This window comes from Pituophis catenifer, unplaced genomic scaffold (assembly GCF_029215685.1).
Source record: "Pituophis catenifer annectens isolate HBS135680 unplaced genomic scaffold, rPitCat1.0.hap2 SCAF_3, whole genome shotgun sequence".
Classification (NCBI taxonomy): domain Eukaryota; kingdom Metazoa; phylum Chordata; class Lepidosauria; order Squamata; family Colubridae; genus Pituophis; species Pituophis catenifer.
In genome coordinates this window covers 86,993,833-87,016,464 of record NW_027256883.1, presented here as the reverse complement: position 1 = coordinate 87,016,464, position 22,632 = coordinate 86,993,833, and the positions used below count along the sequence as shown (strand labels likewise).

The 22,632-nt window shown below is 39.7% G+C and overlaps 1 protein-coding gene across 2 annotated transcripts in view; it reads right to left on the bottom strand.

Annotated features, from left to right (window-relative positions):
- The window catches only part of DNAH5 (dynein axonemal heavy chain 5), a 169,218-nt gene that overhangs the window by 19,672 nt on the left and 126,914 nt on the right, over positions 1 to 22,632 (bottom strand). For both annotated transcript variants that reach the window (XM_070942593.1, XM_070942594.1), the window contains exons 66-69: positions 6,412 to 6,655; positions 5,192 to 5,306; positions 1,641 to 1,831; positions 1,124 to 1,245 (exon numbers count right to left, since the gene is read on the bottom strand). In XM_070942593.1, the coding sequence (XP_070798694.1) occupies positions 1,124 to 1,245; positions 1,641 to 1,831; positions 5,192 to 5,306; positions 6,412 to 6,655 (672 nt within the window). The remainder of the gene's footprint in view (positions 1 to 1,123; positions 1,246 to 1,640; positions 1,832 to 5,191; positions 5,307 to 6,411; positions 6,656 to 22,632) is intronic.

Below are 22,632 nucleotides of genomic sequence, written 5' to 3'. Positions count from 1 at the left end.
GCCTTTCTGAAAGAACCACCATTTTTCTTAGTGGTACGGATCCTTATTCACTACTTATAGTTCTAGCTGTAATGAACTATAAGCATTAATATCCAGTGCAGTTTTATTTGCTCCAAAATGTAAAGATGGAACTTTTATCCTAGGTATACTTCAACAAACATTTTACCAGCAAGTTCTTACACTAGATTTTAAAGAATCGGTTTAACTTTAAAGCATTAGCTCCATGCTCCATATTTAAAGAAATATGCTTTATATGCCCTGATGCCTTTGGATCTGAGCCAAGGCTGGCTGACTGGCTGGCTTGTTTATGGGTACCCTCACCACTACAGTAGTGTCCAAAATTGTGGAAACCTTTTGGGAAAAGTGTATTTTCTAAAACTAGCTATTAACACCACTTTTTTTTTTGGGGGGGGGGGGTAGTACCATAAAATTATATATCAATGGAAAGATAATTTAATCAAGAATGTAATGCAATAACTTTTATGAAGGATTTGCTATTAGAATAGCAATTACAGTATAAAGAAGAAAAGTGAAACATGTAGAAAAAACGAGATATACAAAAATTATCATGTCCGTTAATACTTCGTTGGGTAACCTTTAGCATGAGTTACGGCCTTACAATGTCTTCCCATGGAGTGAACCAAGTCTTTTAGGTCTGCAGCTGTTATAATGTGAAACCAAGCTTGAATGATTGCTTCTATTAACTGGGTTTTATTGCTGGGTTGCTTCTGGCTAACAAGTTTCTTTGGTCAGCTCCATAGATTTTCAATTGGGTTAAGATCTGGGCTATTCCCAGGCCATTCCAGCAGTGGAATATGATTATCTTGAAACTCCAAAAAAAAGTGGTGTTATTAGCCATCAAATCTCAAAAATACACTTTTCCCAAAAGGTTTCCACAATTTTGGCCACTACTGTAGAGATGAAAGTGAAATTGAATATGTAGTAAAGTGTGTTCTGTAATGATCTCAGAACATTAAGTTTCTGAAACATCAATGCTTCAAGTTTTATATTTGCCAGATAATATATAACTGAGGCAGATTAACACATAGAAATTGAAATCCATTAAACTGTCAATTGAAACAAACTGCAAAAACAAAATATACCAACTCCTACTGGTACCTACTTGATCAAGAACATCTGAAAATTTTTTCAGCTTACTGAGCTCCACCAAATTCAACCAAGTCATATCCAGAATCCATTTAGCTGGTTTAGGAGGACAAGCTTTCAGATCCAAAGAAGCACCACCTGGAAATATATGTTTAAAGGCTTAAAGTTTTAAAAAGTATTTTTTTAAAAAAGTAGAAAACATTACTAATAACCTCCCACACACACATACATACTCTTCCTTATTTAAAGGGGGTTCAAACACCTATGCTGGAATTTAAGAATATATTGCCTACTCTACATGAAGTTGAATATCATATGTTAAATTTCACTTAGAAACCTAAAACAGAAAGTCACAAAATTTGCAGGTTGCAGTGTACAAGGCTTATCAGATCAACAGATTCAACATTCAATCAAGTGATGGACAGGGCCCACCCTGTGAAGCACCAGGTTAGTATCTCTAATTACTGTTTTGTACAGGCAAAGAGAAAACAGCACAGAATCATACACTAAGGATGTGATGTAGTTGCTATGACCTTTAATCAGAGTTAGGAACTCCTCGTGTTTGACTTTGCCGCACTGCAAATCAATCTTCAAGGTAAGCAGCAACGTGAACAGAAACTTATGCTCCTCGTAAAGCCCTCGTGCGGCATATTTATACACTTCATAGGTCATATGCTCAATGATATTTGCTATTCTTTTGCTTGTAATTGGGCTCTTGACAGACCTATTCAAAAGAAAGGGAGAGGATAAAAGAGTAATATAATGCCTTAAGGGCAAAGATTTTAGAACGGGTAAAAGTATACACGAATAAAGCATTTTCAAAGCTGTATTTAATAATACTGAGTTAGTGCAAAAGCAAACAGAGTTGCTGAAGCAAATTCAACATGACATTAAATACTATTCAATCGATATGATCCAACTGGCTAGGACTGTTTGGACTCTTCTTTCAGATAGATTGAAAGGTATTTTAGCTTCATACAATTGATTCCCTTGATCTTTATCCCTACTAGTCCTCCCTTCATTCCTCCCTTTTTTTCATAATGCAGTGACCACTAAAGGGAGGCCCTGGCAGTCTGGGCTAGATTGCCATCACTTCATATGGGGGTGGGATCTTCAGCAGACACTTACTAAATGAACAGACAGGATAGGCAGAATTGTAATAGATAAGGCATCCCTAAGATATTACTCTAAGCAATTCGAAAAGCCAGGGATCTGTAGCCCCAGCTGGGACAGCAGATGGCAGCTGTGGCTAAGAGGTTTTTGCACAATGTCTTGTGCACCAGTTGCACCCCCCCCCTTCCATGAACTGGAGGCTCAACTTGCTGTCATTCACATCTTAGCCGCTTCTCAATTGGATTACTGCAATGTACTCTATACAGGACTGTCCTTGAAGACCATCTAGAAGCTACAATTGGTCCAGAAGGCAGCAGTATAAGTTAATTGGGGGATATACTTTGGTATGTTCATGAACATAATTATTTCCTGAGCTAGTCCAGCTCCAAAAATTTTCTGATTGCAGTTCAAGGTTCTAGATGGCACAAAATGGGGTTCTTTACAGGATTGCCTATCTCCAGTGCTAGCTGCCATCTCACATGCTGTAGTACAATGGGCACACTTAGGGTCCCTTACCTAAAGCAATGTCATCTTGTGTCATTGGGTGGACTTGTGTCATTGGGCGGACTTGATTACAGAATAACAGAGTTGGAAGGAACCTTGGAGGTCTTCTAGTCCAACCCCCTGTTCAAGCAGGAAACCGTATACCAGTGATGGCTAATCTTTTTGCCATCGCATGCCAGGACGGGGGGTTGGGGGAGGTTTGTGCATGTGCATGCCCACACCCATAATTATGCACCCCGCCCTGCACATGCAACCTCCCTCCCCCCCCACTCCTGGCACGCGATGGCCCAGTAGGCCTGTTTTTCTTTCTCACCTGGCTCCAGATCCTCTCTATACATCTGGGGAGGGGGAAAACAGCCTTCCCCACTCCTTGGTGGCCCTCCGGAGTCCCGAAACAGCCCATTTCCCAACTTCTGGTTGGACAGGAAGTGGTGTTTTTTGCTGTCCCCACCCTCCAGAGACTCCTAGAAAGGCTCTGGAGGTTGGGGACAGCAAAAAATCACTTCCTGTCCAACTGGAAGTTGGGAAATGGGCCATTTCAGGCCTCCGGAAGGCCTCTGAGGGGGTGGAGAAGGCTGTTTTTGCCCTCCCCAGATGCATAGAGAGGATCTGGAGACAGTTGAGAAAGAAAAATGGGCCTTCCCTCCCCCCTCAGGCCCTCCGGAGGCAGGAAACAGCCTGTTTCCCTCCTTCTGGTAGGCCCAGAAGGCCCAAAAATCAGGTAGCTGGCGCACACATGCACACCATAGCTGAGCTGGCATGCCAGGCAACATTGCTCCGTATGCCACCTGTGGCATGACGCCATACAGCCCTATACCATTTCAGACGTATGGTTGTCCAATCTCTTCTTAAAAACCTCCAGTGTTGAAGCACCCACAACTTCTGGAGGCAAGTTGTTCCACTGATTAATTGTTCTCAATGTCAGGAAATTTGATCTTACTCTTGGAGCCCCAAATAGGAAGATAATTCATTGATAATTCAATAATTGAAATTTAAGAGTCTCAGTTGCTTAAGTTGGGCAGCCACATACATTTTCACAAATAAATAAAATCAAGCTAACACTAAAAGAGGTATTTGCAATCTTAGAGATCGGCTTATTAGTAATTCCTGCTCTTTCACCCTTTCACTTACTTGCTTGTGAGTTACTGGAAATGTTATGTGAAACACAGTTCTCTAATATACCACAGACAGACTTAGTGTCTATGTTCCAAGCCCACGCTGGATGGGAATTTATGAGAATTGTAGTCCAAAGTATGGGGCAAAGCCATACATCTGATACATTAGACTGTAAGCTATGCATTAGACTGACACATCCCCTTCAGCTTTATTGGACATATACGCCTCGAAGTGAAGGAAGCAATAGGCTCAGCATCTAGACATCTCATTGCAAAAGCAAAAGCAGTTACTTCTGCCCGCTTTTGCATACAGGAAGGACTTGCTCTTTCTCCTGGGAAATTATTTCTGACTTGATGCTTTCCAAATTCTTTTAATGTCCAATCCCTCTAGAGTACTTATTATATATTCCGCTTCCTCTGAATTATTCTCTCTTTTTCAGTCCCTTTTAGAGAATGCAAGCTGAAGTTTTTGAACGTGGATCACTGCTTGCTATGTCAACACATAACAAAAGAGAATATTTCAATTCTGCATAGGGTTTTTATTTATTAAGCCTCCTTGTCTCTGAGAATAAAGTCCTTGGAGAGGCTTAAGAATGATAATCAGAAATATACTTAAAATGAGATCTCATTAGAAATCACTAAAGAAAAGGCTACACTATCTGCTACTTTTTTTCTTCTCATATTCCCCAGGGCAGGATATTCTTTCTTTCTCCATCAGCTAGATGACTTAAGGCTATTGGAGGGCTATGTTCCGTAGCTCTAAGAAAGAAAGACTGAAATGGTGCTATGTGTGACAAAAAAGAGCTTTAAGGCATCAGAAGCAAAAACCTGAGACATGCATGATCACACCCAGTGGGCAGAAAAGGAATTATTGCTTCAATGTTTACTTTCTTCTCCAATATCCTCCCTTTCAGTTTCATTCAAAGCAAAGTTACACTGGGAAGCTGCAAGGGACTCTACAATGTTTTTTTAAAAAATGAGGCATTTATGAATATTAAAACATAAATAATGAACCCATGAAATGAACCCATGCTAAAAATTAAAATGGAGAAAGATATTATTCCTATTTAAGGAAAGTTGCTGTGTAAACCAATTTTGTAGAGCCAAGAAATAAAGTAAGAGGTATTCTGGATCACATTTTGTGCACATTCTTCCTTTCCCACTGTCATTTATGATCAAACTTTTTTTTAATGCCTTAAGTACTGCAGAACTTGTTCTCAAACTATGAGATTAATCACATGGGTTTGCAGAGTCTAAACAAGGATGGCTATATCACATCGTTTCAGCTGTCTGAAAGCTGTGGCAATTTTTGTTAATCCAGAATGTGAAAAATGTGAGATAATCAAAGTTACCTTGCAAGCGAAAGATCAAACAGGCCCAAAAACTGCCGAAGTGAAGTTTGATACATGACATTTACCATACTCATCTCCGTTATCAGAAAATAGAGAATGCTGCCTCTGGTAGCAACTGAACAAAACAAGATTGGATTGGATCAACAGAAATGTAAAACCACAGCAACTATTACATCTGTAATTATAAAAGCTCATAATGACAATTAACGTCTGATAATAAATAGCTAAACAGGTTTTGTACACTGGAACCATTTTCCATTTAAACAAGAAAAACAGATATCTTTCCCCCACCTTGTGTTTTTGTTTTTACTACATCACTGTACTGCAAAATCAGTTCCAAACAACATCTCTTTCAATGTTATTATTTACTACTCAATAAGAGCAGTTCTTCACTTACAGAAGGACTCTCTTTTTTTGGAAAATTTTAGATGTTAGAGATTTATTCCCTTGCACCCGTGGTGGGTTGCCCTGGTTCAGACCAGTTCGCAAGAACCAGTAGTAAAACCGGCAGGAGGCCCCGCCCACCACCCCAGATGTCGTCATCAGCGATCTGCGCATGCACAGAAGCAAGGCACACGTGATCCCATTGCGAACCGGTAGTAAGTAGAACCCACCCCTGCCTTACACGGGTAGTTCTCGACCACAATTCTACCCAAAATTTCTGTTTCTAAGCAAGATAGTTGTTAAGTGAGTTTTGCCTCATTTTACAACCTTTCTTGCCACCATTGTTAAATTAAGCACTGCAGTTGTTAAGTGAATCTGCCTTCCAGCATTGACTTTGCTTGTCAAAAGCCAGCTGAGATGGTTACAAATGATAATCACATGACCCTGGGACAGTGAACTGTCATAAATACATGCCAGTTGCCAAGCACCTGAATCTTGATCATGTCATCATGGGGATGCTGCAATGGTCATAAGTCACTTTTTTCAGTGCCTTTGTAACTTCAGTCACTAAATGAAAGGTTGTAAATCAAGGACTACCTATCTTTAGTCTGCTAGTGACAACGGATGAATATTGCAGTTCTAAGAGCCTCAATTCTCCTTGTCACTTAATTTCTGTGGATAAGGAAAGTTCCAAGGAAATTGTCATTAACCATTAAAGCTCTCAAACCTTCCTCAATATAGGCTTGAGGCCTAGCTAATTTTGACTTTAATATACTACAGTCCAAGCAATATCTACAATTTTGATCTTTAGTTCGGGAGGGGAAGAATCATCTCACCTGGCCTGTATTCCTCCCGAGCTGAGTTAATCTGTACTTCAGTCTCAACTGACGTTTGTAGTTTCTGGGTCACCTCTTCTGCTGTTCTTTTTGTGTTACTAAGTACAATGATGAGAGACTCATCTTCCACCAGAGAGCCTTGTGTGCTTGTCAGTCGATACAGCAAGTTATCTTCCAGTTCTTTCATCTTCCTTTTGTTAGCTGTCACATCTTCTATAAGATCAGTTCGTTCTTTCTCCAACTCCTGTTAAAGCATTTCATAAAGTCATAGTTCAGTGTAATGTATCGTTGAAAGCAGGCCAATTAATACATGCATCTACTGTATAGTACCAATGCATTGCCAAATTGGTAGCCACAGTATTATTACCAAGAGCCATTCATTCATTATCGTATGTCTATTTCCTGTGATGTTCTCTGCCCTTGATTGCATAGAGCCAGGGTTGCGCAGTAGTTAGAGTGTAGTACTGCAGGCTACTTCTGCTGATCACCAGCTGCCAGCAGTTTGGCAGATCGAATCTCACCAGGCTCAAGGTTGACTCAGCCTTCCGAGGTCGGTAAAAATGAGGACCCAGATTGTTGGGAGCAATATGCTGACTCTGTAAACTGCTTAGAGAGGGCTGTAAAGCACTATGAAGCCCTTTATATAAGTCTAAGTGCTATTGCTATACCTGATCTAGAGGACTACTCAGAGCAGGGGAGGGAGGAAATCATATTCTGAACTACACCCAACTACATTAAGATTATCCAAGTGAGCACGGTTAGATTCTTCCTGTTCAGACTGCAGCACCCAGGTTGTCATCACGACAACTTGGATGAAAGAGCTAGGAGCCAAAAAACAGGGTGAGTAGAAAGATGTTTGGAATTATTTGATGACGTGGATTGGAAGCATACTCAGCATGGGGCCTGTAAGTATCCCATGGAACCCACTACCACATGAATTTTTCATTCAGCATAAACTGTAGATCACAGGATATAACATTGATTATTACATTAAGTGGACTGAAAGATGAATAATTCAACATTGTTCATGTTTAATGTTTCATACGTAGTGTCTCCCCAGATGGCAGGCACAACACTGTTACTATCATTAGGAAGAATGAGGTGAGAGCTTCAGGCAGGGATTGTGAATGTTTTAAAAGGTAACAAATATTGTCAAGGTTGGGATTCAACAACTTAAATTATGCTGTATTTAGGTCTATAAATACTGTAGCAGAGGTGGGTTTCAGCAGGTTCTGACCAGTTCTGGAGAACTGGTAGTGGAAATTTTGAATAGTTCGGAGAACCGGTAGTAAAAATTCTGACTGGTCCCGCCCCCATCTATTCTCTGACTCCCAAGTCCTAGCTGATCAGGAGGAAATGGGGATTTTACAGTATCCTTCCCCTGCCACGCCCACCAAGCCAGGCTACACTCACCAAGCCACACCCACAGAACCAGTAGTAAAAAATTTTGAAACCCACCACTGTACTGTAGGTAGTACAGCCTGGATGAAAATAGTTAATTTAACCCGGGTTTTGCTATCAAAAGTAACATTAGCTTATATCTAATTCTAAAGCTCTTTTATTGTGCAGAACATAACTTGAATATGAGCTAAAATGCCTTCCCTGTAAAAAGAGTGACCTATGGCAGTCTGTAAAAACAAATGTAATTGGAGATTATGAAAGTAATTTAGGAGAAATATGAGATTTTCTTTGGACAAGTGGTCATAGAAAATCTGAGCATTAGCTTTGAAGCAAAAGAATAAAAAAATCCAGAAAGTAATGAAAGAGTATTCTATTTGTTTTAATTGGTTTCTATTTCAAACTGGAATGAAAATAGTTGAGAAGAAGACATTTTCCAGATATAAATACATGTAATTACAAAGTTCCACTATATGATCTTATGTCTAAAAGTTTTCCTCTCTGGACAATAGAAGCTAATTTCACCTACAGCATGAACATTTTACTATTATATTCTGAACACCACCATACTCATCTTATCTCACTATGTAATATTCCTTACTAAATGAGATACCTAAAGGAAGAATAAAAACTAGAAAAATGGATTTAGCCTTTTGCTGGCAGGAATGACATCCTGATAATTAACTAAACACATTATCACCTAGAATGTATTATCATACGTAGTCATTTTCTTTTAACTCACTGCAAAGTTCTTACACAATTTGAAGCTATTTAAATTTCTGTGAAAAAAGAATCTGTCAACTTTACAGCCAGTCTAAGCAAGACAATAAATAGACATTATGTTTAACTTGCACATTTTTTTTTCAAATGAAAACATCACTTGCTTTGGAAAATGTGATAATTTTGAGTTCTCAGCAGGTACCAAGGGAGAATTTAACTTCATCCTCATTGGCTAATAAAAATCACATTTTAAAGCAAACCTTCAAAGTTGCTATTTATATTAGGAAGAAATAAGCCATTGGCAGAAACTGTTTTTCACTTTACAAAATAGGAATTCAAACGAAAGCTTTTTTTAAAAAAAAATTAGGAACATTTCAGAGAAATAAATTATCAAATTCTCCAGCCAGCTTCCCTCAAATTCTCATAAATTATCCTAGTTTTTCTCATGACTCCTAAGTGCCAAATTCAAATATCAGTTTGAAACCATGACAAATTTGTTCCCTAACAGTGCAGAAATGCAATTAAGATCAGACATAATAGTCTGATTTGTGCTAATAACTAAATATCATGTTATCTACTAGATTCAACGCTCACGGCAACATACTACCTTCTTTGACCTTCTGATTAGTGGAATTCAGCACAAATCACAAATACAAAGGAGAAAAGTATGATCTGTTTTTGTACTCAAATCTGAATAATAAACTCTTTATGAATTAGATGGTTTAATTTAGATGGTGAGGTTGAGGCAAAAAACCTTGGCTTATCATGGACTTTTTGAAAATATAATTTTTACTGAACAACTTTTCAACCAGCTAAAACAACATAAATATTAGAAATAAAGAAAATGGGTGTTGGTCTTACCTGATACGCCGCTTCTAGTCACTAGGAAACGCCGGTCACGAAAGGGTTACAACCTAGCCAGTAGCTCTAGGACCGAGTCCACCAACAAAACAAGTCCTGCCTCTTCCTGTATCCAGTTTGAGAAGAGGACGAAAGGTAGACTGTCGTGTCTGTAAAAATAAAGAAGAGGTAAAAAACCCCCAGGACCCACCCCCGTCCGTCAACAGCCAAAATCCAGCACGAGAGGTGTCGGACCAATCAGGAGGGGGTGACCGGCGTTTCCTAGTGACTAGAAGCGGCGTATCAGGTAAGACCAACGCCCATTCTCAGTCACGCAGGACACGCTGGTCACGAAAGGGATATACCAAAGCCCATGTACCTATTGGGAGGGAAAAGGCCGGCGCCTCTCCTGGTCCTGGGAAGATACCCGCTGCAGCACACATCTTCCAAAGGAGGCTTCCGCTGATGCATAAACATCCAACCGGTAATGCCGGATAAATAGAGATGGAGACATCCAAGTAGTGGCTTGGCAGACCTCCTCGAGTGAAGCTTGGGTAGACCAGGCAGCCGAAGTAGCCGCGCTCCTGGTAGAGTGGGCCATAACACCACGAGGCACTGGCAACGATTGAGCTTCGTAAGCTAAAGAAATGGAAGCCCTGAGCCATCGATCCAAGGTAGTAGAAGAAACCTTTGACCCCATGGACTGGGGTTGGAAAGACACAAAAAGAGCCTACGAACGATGAAAGGAAGACGTCCTGGGAATATAAATCTTGAGAGCCCGATGAACATCAAGCTTGTGCCACACCTTCTCCAAACAATGACGGGGGGAAGGGCAGAAGTTGGGAAGAATGATCTCTTGAGAGCGATGAAAAGTTGTATTGATCTTTGGAATAAAAGCTGGATCCAATCGCAAAACTACTCGATCAGCATGAATAATACAGAGATCCTGGCGAACTGAGAGAGCAGCCAACTCTGATATTCTCCGGGCCGAGGTGATCGCCACTAGAAAGGCTGCCTTAAAAGACAAAAACTTCAGCGAGACTACCCGGAGAGGCTCAAAGGGAGGACCAGTAAGAGCCAACAGAACCTTATTCAGGTCCCAGGTGGGAAATCGATGAACGGCCGGAGGACGTAGATTGGCCGCGCCTCTGAGGAATGAATGGATGAGAGGATGAGTGGACACAGACTCAGCGGTGCCGCAGGTTAGGATAGAGGAGATGGCAGAGATTTGCCTCCGGAGGGTATTGGGAGAGAGTCCCGATTTGAAGCCATCTTGAAGGAACCCTAGAATGTCAAGAATGGAAGCAGCAGTAGGAAGGACCTTCTTACGTCGACACCAGGCAGAAAAGGCCATCCAAATGGCATTGTAAATACGGTTCGTTGATCCTCGACGAGGCCTGGATCATAGATATTATTTCCGAAGGAACCCTGGCTGAGGACAGGAGGAACCTCCAGGTGCTCAACCTCCAGGTGGTCAGCCGGAGCCACTGAGGGTCTAGATGAGCTAGACGGCCCTGCCACAGAGATATTTTGTTGGCCGGAATCTGCCAATGGGGAGCGACAGAGAGAGCCATCAGATCCGCAAACCACGGTTGTCTGGGCCAGAAGGGAGCCAGAAGAATGAGCTCGGCTTGTTCCTGCAACAGCTTCCTGATGACCCTGGAGATGAGGGGAAGAGGTGGGAAAGCATAGAGAAGAAGACCACAAGGCCACGGGCTGATCAAGGCGTCCACAGCCTTGGCTCCTGGGACAGGAAACCTCGCGTAAAACCTCGGAAGCTGGTGGTTGGATTCGGACGCGAAGAGGTCCACTGCTGGAAGGCCGAAGCGATGCACGATGTCCTGGAACAGAAGTGGATTGAGGCTCCACTCCGTCTGGTCCACCACTGAGCGACTGAGAATGTCCGCCTGTACATTCGATGACCCTGAGATGTGAGAGGGGTGAATGGATGCCAAGTGACTCTCCGCCCACCTGAAGAGACGAGATGCTTCCCTCATGAGAGCCTTGGAGCGGGTCCCTCCTTGCCGGTTGATGTGGGCCTTGGCAGCTACGTTGTCTGTTCTGATCAAGACATCCCGACCCCGAAGGAGAGGAGTGAACTTGCGAAGGGCCCGGAAGATGGCTCTGAGCTCCAAGATGTTGATGTGAAGACCCCTCTCCTGGGCCGACCACTTCCCTTGGGCCAGCTGAGACTCCAGGTGACCCCCCCATCTGAAGAGGCTCGCGTCCGTGGTGATGCTCACGCGCTGAGGCACTCTGAACAGGCACCCCTGAGTGAGAGCCAGAGAGATCCACCATGCCAAGGACCGGAGAACTGCTGGAGTCAAGGGGACTCTGGCCTCTGACGTGCTCCTGCGAGATCGTTGAAACGGAAGTAAAAACCACTGAAGTTCCCGGCTGTGAAACCGAGACCAGGGCGTGATCCCGAAGGCAGAAACCTTTTTCCCTAGCAAGCGGGAAAGCCCCAGGAGGAAAAAGAGCGAGAAGCCTTAAACTGACCTACCAGCTCAACAATGCTGTCCTGACGATCCTGAGAAAGGGAAACCTGCAACCTGACAGAATCAATAACAGCCCCTAAATGCTGAATGCACGTGGAGGGAACTAGGTTGCTTTTGGAACGATTAACCAAAAAACCATGGGACTGCAAGGTCTGAAGAGTGACCTGAATATCCTCATTACCCTTAACCTCAGAACTAGACAAAATAAGAATATCATCTAGATAAAACAAAACTCTGACAGGAAAAGATCTCATATGGCCCGATAAGGCAGCCATGAGCTTTGTAAAGACCCTAGGAGCTGAGGAAAGGCCAAAAGGGAGGGCTCTATACTGATAATGCCTACCCCGATAACAAAAACGGAGGTATTTCTGATGGTCTGGAAAAATGGGCACGTGGAGATAAGCCTTCGTCAAATCGATGGAGGACAAAATATCACCTGGGCGGATAGAAAGGAGAATGGTCTGGAGGGATTCCATCTTGAACCGACGATAGACTATATATCTGTTCAAGGATTTAAGATCCAATATGGCCCTCCAGCCTCCTGAAGCCTTGGGAACTAGAAACAAATGAGAGTAAAATCCCTAACCAACTTCCCCTTGGGGAACACATTGAACAGCCCTAATCTCCAAAAGATGTTGAACAGCCTCATCTAGCAGAACCCTCTTGGTCCTGACATGTGAAACAGGGCACCTGACAAACAAGCTTGGAGGAACGGAAGAGAACTCGAGGGTCAAACCAAATCTAATCGTACGTCTAATCCAGGGGTCTGAAACTGAAATATCCCATTGGTCAGCAAAGAATGCTAACCTTCCTCCAATAAAGGAGTCAGGGATAGGTAAGGGAGAACTAATGGGATCTACGGAAGGAACGGCCCCTAACCCCCCCCCCCGAAGGGTCTGCGGGAAGGGAAACGGGACCCCTGCCTGACCTGGAAATCCTGCTGTTATCCGCCCCTGGGCTGAGAGTACCGCTGAGACCTGGACTGGAAGGAAGAGAAGTCGGAGCGAAAGGAATGGCTTTGAAAGGAACTCTGCTGATGAGGATCAGATCTCCTCGATAAGGAAGGCAGAATCTTGCGATGATCCTTTGTCTCGATGAGGAGTGGATCCAAGGCTGAACTGAAGAGATTGTTCCCTGAGAAGGGAGCTGATGCCAGCCTCCACTTGTTCTGAACATCCGCCTGCCACTGACGAAGCCACAGAAGCTGTCGAGAAGTAACTGAAGCCCCGATAGCCTTAGCTGAAAACCTGGCAGCGTTCAGAGTAGCATCAGCAGAGAACTCAACAGCAGCTAGGATCTTATTGATGTCCTGGTGTGATCGCACATCAGAAGAAGGCAGCCTTTCCTGTAGTTGGCGAAGCCAAAGGATGGAAGCCCTGTTAAAAAAAGGAAGCGGCCGAGGAGGCCTGAATGGACCAAGCTGAAGCCTGGTGGTCCTTGACCAAGGAGCGTTCAAACTTCTTATCTTCAGGGTGCAGGAATTCCTCTGATGGGCCAGTAAGAGGAGATGCAGAAGAGAGGGCCACAACAGGAGCATCTACAGAAGGAACCTGAAGTATGTTAGCAAAATCAGAGGCCATATTATAAAATCTTTTATCTAGACCATTAGGAACAGGGCCAGAACTAGGAGAAGACCACTGTCTTTGAATGACATCAGAAAACAGCTTGGGAGCTGGAATGACCTCTGCACGAATGGAAGGTTCCTGAAACAATAATGATGAAGAGGGATGCTGAGAAGAAGATGTAGAAGCCCCTTGAGAGGAAGAAGCAGAAGAAGTTCCCAGTCCAGTAACATTTTGGGCTTTCTATAAAAGGGATCTGAATAATTGAGGCTTGAAAAGACCAATGAAGGAAGGCTGGTCTGGTTCTAGACCTTCATCATCTGAGAGATCTTGATCAGGGGCAATTTCCCCCTCAGACAGGGAACCTTGACTTGCATTTTCCTGGGAATCCACCCTTTCCTCACATTGCACAGGATCAGCAACAGCCTGGGCCCTCACAGAATGACTCTGCTGACTCACATAGCTGGAGACCTCAGATAAGGTCCTTTGCTGAAGGCCTTCAGCAATGCCCTGCCTAATTGAAACTGAAATAAGTTCAGCTAGGGCAGGAGTTAAACTCACAGGAGCCTCAGCCCCCGAATACTGGATTGAGCTTGAGCCTCAGGAGGTTCTTGCCTTGGAGGGGCCTGAATAGAAACAATTGGAGATAGAGGCCTAGCAGCAGGAAATACAGAAGAAGCATCAGCAGCTACATTCTCACCCAGAGTAGACTGATCAGGAGAAAAATCATGTTCAATTTGAATTTGAGAAGAAGGAACAGCCACATTGGAAGTGGGAAGGGCAGGAGATTTAGAAGGCCCCACAGCAGGAGATGAAACTCTAGAGGCCTCTGAAGCAGCTCTTTGGAAGGCCTTTTCCATGGCCTTATGCCTCCTGGTCTCTTCCCTTGATGATGCAGCAGGATTAGCACTCTTGGAGTGAGTGGATCTAGTAGAAACTCTGGCTGCCTTGGGAGGAACAGGATCCCCTGAGGAACTTTCTTTAGGATCAGAAGAATGGCCCCTTTTTCCTTTGCTCTGGGATTTATTGCTCCTAGCATCCGCCATTTTGGAGCAGAAATTTACTTTCACAGCTCAGAAAGAAATGCAAAGGAGGGAAATCACCCTTAAAACTGCACCCACAGGGGATAATTGGTGGTTCAGGTAACTCACTGCGCCAGTAGAGAAGCTGAGAAGAATCCAGGAGCCAGGATGATTAATCAGAAGGCAGGAAATGGCCGCTAGCCAAAGGGCTTAAAAGCGCGGCAAAATTAGGCACGGAAAAGCCTTTGTGCCACAAATCTGCAGCCACAATACTCCAACAGCAACAGGAGACGAGGAAACCTCTCCAAACACCCCAAATCGCAGAAAATAGCTGTAAATAGGCGCGGCAGTGCAAACGCACATGCGTGCTGCTGCGGGGTTGCTCACAGCTGCCGGAGCGTTTCTAGCACTCCCCAGCTGATTTCAATTAAGTTTAGCCGCTTTTCTTGCCAACGCCAGCAATTTGAGCAGAAATGAGCAGAATAAGTCGAAATAAGCAAACAATGGCCAAAAAAACCCTCTCCCACGTGGAGTTGAAGAGAGAGAATTAAACAGACACGACTGTCCTCTACCGGACCGAGTCGAAAAACTGAATACAGGAAGAGGCGGGACTTGTTTTGTTGGTGGACTCGATCCTAGAGCTACTGGCTAGGTTGTAACCCTTTCGTGACCGGCGTTTCCTCTGTGACTGAGAATAAGAAAGAACATGGCTTTTTTTTACAAGTCCATCAAGCATGAAAGATGATCCTCGTAATCCACATCCGAGGCAATTTTATACATTCTAGACAATTTTTTTGGTAGTCATATACCAATGGTACATCATTTTATAAAATATATCTTTTAAGTTATAGCAATGCTTTTAACTACATCTTTTCACATTGATCTATCAGTATAGTGTGTCCAAAGTTCTTAGCCTATTTTATCACATAATATTTCACTTGCTTTTCTTAGATTTCAAATTTCAATAAAAGTTGATTTTTTTTTAGCAATTACATGTTCATCATTTGTACTTAGTTCAAATACTATTTTCTCCTTTTCAATTTCAAATGTCCTATTGTCTATCTTAAATCTTTTTTTTAACTGTGCATATAAAAAGCATTATAAACTAAATTCCTCTGCAGTCAATGGCTCTTTTGATTTCATCTTATTTTTCAATGTTTCTGTTTTAACAACTCTGGATAAGTTAACCATATTGTTTTATCTATCTTTTCTTTTCTATAAAATGCTTCTGTGCTGAGAAACATAAAGGCATTTTTGGGCAGTCTGACTTTATATCTGTTCCATATTCTCAATATGGCACTTGCAATATAATAATTCCTAAAATTTACATTAGCCTTCATTCTCTACTATGAAAACCATATCATCTGAACTTCAGATCATGCCTTTCTAATTCTAAGATCTTTTTATTCCTCAGCAGAACCTAGTTTTTCCTCCAAACTAAGCAACAGACTGTAGAGTCCAATTTCAAGTTAAGCAGATCTAATTCTTCTCATTCCTTTATATCCTGAAGTATTTTATATTTAACCCTTGATTTTTTCCCCCTTCCCATACAAACTTAGACATATTTTTCTGCTAATGTTTAAATGGTACATCATTCCATGTCTTTACATAATTATTTTGGGATAATATACAATTCATAATAATCATAATGATACACAAGTGATTTCACTTTTTTCTCAGTGTTCTTTCCATCAATTCATTTTATTTCTGATGTTAATCATTAGTGGCATCTTTTGTTCGTTCATGTTAAAGCTAGCTAATGCTGCCAAATCTTCTAGTTTTTCATTAATATTTCTATTCCTTCCAGAGGATCTTCCAAAATTATCACCAGGTTATCTGCAAATGCCCATAATTTATAAGTTTCTTTTTTAATCTTCATTCCAGGAATTCTTTCATCTCACCTTATGTTTCTATTCAATACTTCCAAAGCTAAAATAAATAGCAATGGTGACAAGAGGCATCCTTGTCTAGTCCCTTTCTCTGTCTCTCAAGTTTTTTAAAATTCTCCATTCACAATTATCTGTGCCTTTTGTGAAGTGTAAATCAATTTACCCATTAGATAAAAGTATCTTAAAATACTACACATGTTCTCTTCAATCCATATCTCATTGCATTCTCTATTTAAAAAATCTTTAAAACCTCATCATCCATCCTAATGAGAAAAGTCCATTACCACAAAACAACCTATGTATTATAAACTTGATCTAATAAACCTACTTAAATTCCTTCCTTTTACATGTATATCTCATTTTCTGCCATTAAACAAACCCCCAACCTTATCATTCAAATCTTGACATAAAACAACAACAACAATGAAAGATAATAACATAAGTGGTTTAACTTTGTTTGGATAAATTTAAAATATAGCATATAAAGTTGCAGGATCCAACCCGGGTCGGTCGCCAGGACCAGAGGTTTTGTCTTCCGAGCATTTGGACTCATGCTGCAGCCCATCTCCAAGCAATTCTCTCTAGCAAACACACTCTGTTACAGAGAAATTCTCTGAAGGTGGGCTCCAGGAATGAGTCTGAAAAGCTTGGAAAACAAAATCTCTGGTCCCACTGACCGACCCAGATTGGATCCTGCAACAGCAAATAAAGTCTTTCTCATATAACACTTGTATAAACAAAATCTTGAAATATCATCATCCAGTCCTGATCAGAAAAAAAAATCCCTTAAAATTTTCTAGAACTAGCAACCTATCTATTTTAACTTTGGTCAAAGAAACCAATTCTATATTCCTTTTCCTTGTTCCCAATAATCACAATGTTTTCCCCATATCTTCCAAAATTTTAAACAAGAATATCCAGTTCAAATTGTCAAAGGCCTTTTCTGCATCAAGAAAAATCAATGCAATATTGGCCTCTATCCAACTGTCCAGTATCTTTCCAATCTTTAAATAGAGTTCATTATATAGTGCAACACTTGTAGTAGTTGATCTTCAAATAATAAGAGGCTGATATCTAGTCCAGGTGCTTTCCCTATTTTAACCTTTTTTATACCTTCAGCTTCCTTTGTTGTCATTCATTAATTACTTACGTTTTTCTGTAATCTTTGATAAATTTGGTTTCTTTAAATATTCATCAATCTTTCCTAGGAAATTTTCTCCTTCTTTATATAATTAGAGTAATATTGTTAAAATATTTTTGCATCTTTAAAATTATCAGTGATTGTGGTATTTTCATCTTGTTGCTTAATATCAATTTTCCTATTTCTTTCCTCAATTTATATGCCAACTATTTCCCAGGTTTATTTCCAAATCCAATTTTTGCTTTGTTTTGCATAATTCATTTTTACCTCCATTTCTCTTGCTGCTAACATAGACAACTGCCATTGTAAAAGTTTAATTTGTTGTGAAATAATTTTATTGGGGGTGGATTTCTTTAATTCTTCTATTTTTATTTGTTCTACAATTTACTGTGTTTTCTCTTGTCTCTTTTTTTGAGATTGCTACATAAAATCTCCCTCAAAAGCTTTACTTCTGTCCTAAACTATTCTTATACCTGTATTTTTATTAAAGTCACTGTCAAAATAATTCGAATTTCTTTTACAATGTTCCATTACTATTTCTTTCTGCAATGTTTTATTTAACCTACATCTGAAGGGATGGGATAAAAGATAGTACTAAAATTATATTGTGGTGGCAATATCTCTACTTTGTGAAAAAGCCATATTTCTTAGATATCAAAGAAAAAGATCTATGTCTTTCAGGAAAAAAATCTTTTGCATCACTATTCTTGTGTTTCCATGCATCCACCAGCTCTAAATTTTCCTTTGTTTTAATATCTTTCTCAGAGATCTTTCTGGACAAATTACTCCATTCAAGTCTATCCTTAAATACCGATTTTCATATGGTTTGTTCATCTGGAGCCTAAGTTACCATTGTCAAAGCCTTGGCCTGATCCAAAGTAGCTTCCACATTTACATACCTACCACAATCATCAGTAAATATCAATACATCAATATATCAGTACATCAATATTGATGTACACATCAACCCTATTTCTTTTTTTAACTCCTGCTGAAATAATTTCTTAACTCAATTTTTTTGCAAATTAAGTATTTTTATTTCTTTCTCTTATATTTTTCTTGCAGAAAGGTTACACCTTGTTCCATTTTTAAAAAATAATGAAATAATTTTCTTATTTTTTTTGAGAAGCATTTGTTCCATTTATATTCCATGTTAGGCATTTATAATCCATATTTATGCCAAAAGTTTAAAAAGCCAATTCTGTAGTGCCTAGTGTGGTAGTCTCTCCCTCGGTATCCAGAATGCTGCAGCTCTTTATCATTTCCATTTGCATTTTCTTCCAGTACTCCTTAAAACTTTTCTAAAAAAATTATCTTGCTTTTTGGATTTGATCTGTTATTTAAAAGTGAAGTTAAATCCTACCGATTTATCCCATCAAAATGTGATATTTTTCTGTTCAAGTTTCTCAGTCCAAAAGAAATCCTCTTTCCATTTGGTTAATATTCTAATTGCAATTTGTTTAAGTACAATCTTATCTATATTATTAATCTTCAGTCTGGTAATAAAATGCTGCTGCAAAAACTTGACCTCTAGTCTTCCTTCTACAAGAATCTCTCTTGGTACTTTTCTTAATTTTGCAAATCACATACTCATTCTATAAACTTTATCAAATTCTACCTTCATACTGTGTCATCTTCATCCCAATCCAGAAAGTTTGTTAAAGACGGAACAACAGTTTTCTCTAGTGTCTTCTGCTGAATCCTTTGGAAGTCTTTTTCTCTCAATTCCAGTAATACTAAATTCTCTAAGCTTTTTTCCATCTCTCTGCTTATTATTACAAGTTACTTTTCTAAAATGTCCCTTTTGTCATTAATTTAACTTCTCCTGTATAGTGCCCTGTACCTTCTTTTTTATATATCTTCGGTAATTTCTTCTTTCATTTCCTTTTTTCCTTTTTATAAATTTTTTCCCATTCTCTCTTCAAATGCAACCATCTCACTTTTAATACATTTGATATATTCAGATACACGCTTTCACCTCTCTTTTCTCTTTCTTTTTTCATTTTCTTCTTTTATATATTATTTATTTATTTATTATTTTTTTAATGAGATTTATATGCCGCCCTATCTCCAGTCGGACTCCGGGCGGCTTACAACAGTAAAAAACAGTAATAACTTAGTAATAACTTTTTTCCTTTCAGTTTTTTTTTTAAAATAATTCATTAGAATTTATAATTCCATAACCTTATTGTATATTCATCATCAATTTAGCCATTGTCTATCTACTGCAGGATGAAGGCCTCTTCTGCATGTTTCTAATTAATACAGACCTTTCTTTTGCTAACTGGGCCTACAATACTTGCTGATATCATCAATCCATCTTGTTTTATGTCTCTTTCATGGACATTTTTTTATCAGCTGTGATCCATTCTATGACTGCCTTGGTCCACCTGCCATAAGTTCTTCTTGCTATGTGACCAGCCCATTTCCATTTCAATTCTTTTACTCTCTTGATGATATTGTATATTTTCACTTGTTCTCTAATCCATGTGCACGTCTTTCTACCTTGTCTTGTAATACCGAGCATGTATCTTTCCATGGCTCTTTGAGTCACTCATAGCTTTTGTATCAATTATGAGATTAGTGTCCATGTGTCACTGGCATATGTTAGAGCAAGTAGTACACACTGATAAAAAAAAAATTCTTCAAGCATAGGGGGAGGTTGTTCTTGAAAATTATGCTTAGTTTACTGAATGACTGTCAACCACATTTAACACACCATTCAATTCCCTCTATTGTATTACCTACCATTGAGATCCGTTGGCCAAGGATATGTAGTGCTCTACTACATCTAGTTATTCTCCAGATATAAATATTTTTCTTTCTTTGGTGAATTTATTAAACACAACCTGCCTCTTTTACAGGTTTATTTTTAAGCCAAATGGTTCTCCTGCTTTGTGCAGCTCTTGTATGTGTCTTTGTAGCTCTTCTGGATCTTGTGAGAAGAGAACATCATCTGCAAATCTTAAATGATTTAAATAGGCACCATTGATTTTTATTGCATCTTTTGCCCAGTGTATTTTGTGAAATACTTCTTCAAGGCAGGCTGAGAAAAGGATAGATGATATTGTATCACCTTGTTATTACACCTCATTTTATGTTGGTTTCCACTTTAAGATCATTAAGGCAAATTGTCGCCATTGTTTTTTTCATATATTGATTGTAGTAAGTTTATGTAAGCAGTGTCTACGCCTTAGTTGAGCAATACATTAATTATTGATTATTGGAATACTGAGTCAAACACCTTTTCATAGTCAAATTCATCACATAGAGAGGCATGGTGTACTCATTGTGCCTTTCAATGACTTGCTGAACAACCTGGATGTGATCCATTGAGCTGTAGCCGCTTCTGAACCTTGCCTGCTTCTTTGGGTGTGCATCATTTAATGTTCTTTTTGTTATTATTTTGGTGAAAATCTTGTAGATGACTGAAAGAAGGCTTACTGGACAAGAGTTCTTTAAATAATCTTGGGCCCCTTTCTTGTGAATAAGAATCACAAGTTTATAATCCCTTTGTTTTCTTCAGTTGCTTTTTCACCAGCTTTACATTAAACTGACACGTTTCTTCTTGGGTACGTTTTCTATGCTCTTGCAAAGTTCAATGTACTCCAGTTTAGTAGTGAAATTTATTAGTATTCATTGTCTGTCATTTTTTCATTAAATCAATAGTTTCATCAGAGATTTTTGACTGTACAAAGTGTTTTTCTGGTAGTGCTATAGATGTAGCAGATTCAAGGATGTTTTTGACTATTTGTTCATTATGGTCCGTAATATTAATCTCTTCCAAATCTTGCAATAGAGCAAAGCAATTTGATAGATTAATCTCAAAATCACTGTTCTCCTCTAACAGATTATCTCTCTTTATTTTTGTCTTTATCATGTTTATATACTCTTTTTGATAGTTTATCTTCACTTTAGCTTGTACAATTCTATGATCACTTCCAATGTTAAAACGATTGATGACAGTAAATGCATATGGTTTTATCACTTGACATGATGCAGTCAATTTCACTTGTGTACCCACATGGACTCTTCTGTTTCCTGTCCTTCAAAAACTACTAGTCTGTTGCCTCTATTATCTCATTCACCACTTCCATATAGGCCAGTCACTTTTTCCTCCAGCAATTGTTCTTCCTATTCTTGCATTAAAGTCACCCATTAGTATTTTGTATTGGCATTTTTCTTTGTTTTGAAGCGGGCCACATCGTCATAAAACTCTTCAACCTCATCATCACTATAGCTTATTGTTAGCGCATAAGCTTGGATGATTTGAATCTTGTATTGCTTGTTCAATTGAATGATGCATTGAATTACTATGTCTGATGTATGTTCAAATTTTACTACAGAGTCTTTTAGTTTTGCGTTAAAGAGAAAACCAAGAGTAAATGCCCAGACTTATCAAGTTCAACTAAATTTTCACCTTTTCGTTCAGTGGTAGGTTTCTATTGGTTCTATCGGTAGCGAAGGTATGTGAAACCCACTACTGTTTTTGTCATGTTTCACATAATCCAATAATAACCCAGTGCATACTGTTGAGTTCAATCAGTTCTTCTAGTCGAATGTCCATTTTCATTATTCGAATGTTGACTGTTCCTATGTCCAAAGACAAAGGCAGCCTGATACAACCCACTGACTCTTAGCACCCTCTGCCTTTGGGCAGGTCTTCCCGCTGCCATGGGTAGTTGCCCTGGGGCCTCTGGGGAATGAGGGCTGTTTTTGAGGTTGTATTGGCATGTGGAAGGAATAGACCATAATCTGCCATGCTGGTCCAAATCAGAATAATAATATTGTATATTATTCCTGACATTTATATTCTGCATAGAAGTTACTAGTTATTGGGATCAAATATGTTCAAGTATCTTTAATCACTTAGGAATATGGAAAAATCTTAACTTCATATTTGTAAATTCCTTTTATTTACTTGATTCTATATTGATTTTTCTTATACACAAATATATTTTTTTTTAAAAAAAGACAAATATAAATACCAGTCATGGAAAGACAAGAAAATAATTGAGAGCTCTTGGGGAGCAAGGTAGAGAAGTTAATTATTCTATGTCTACAATGAGTGTAACAAAAAATCTTTCCTCAGGGCTTTCCCATTTATTTTAAATGAATGATTTAAATGATGATTTCCCCTAAAAGCAAACA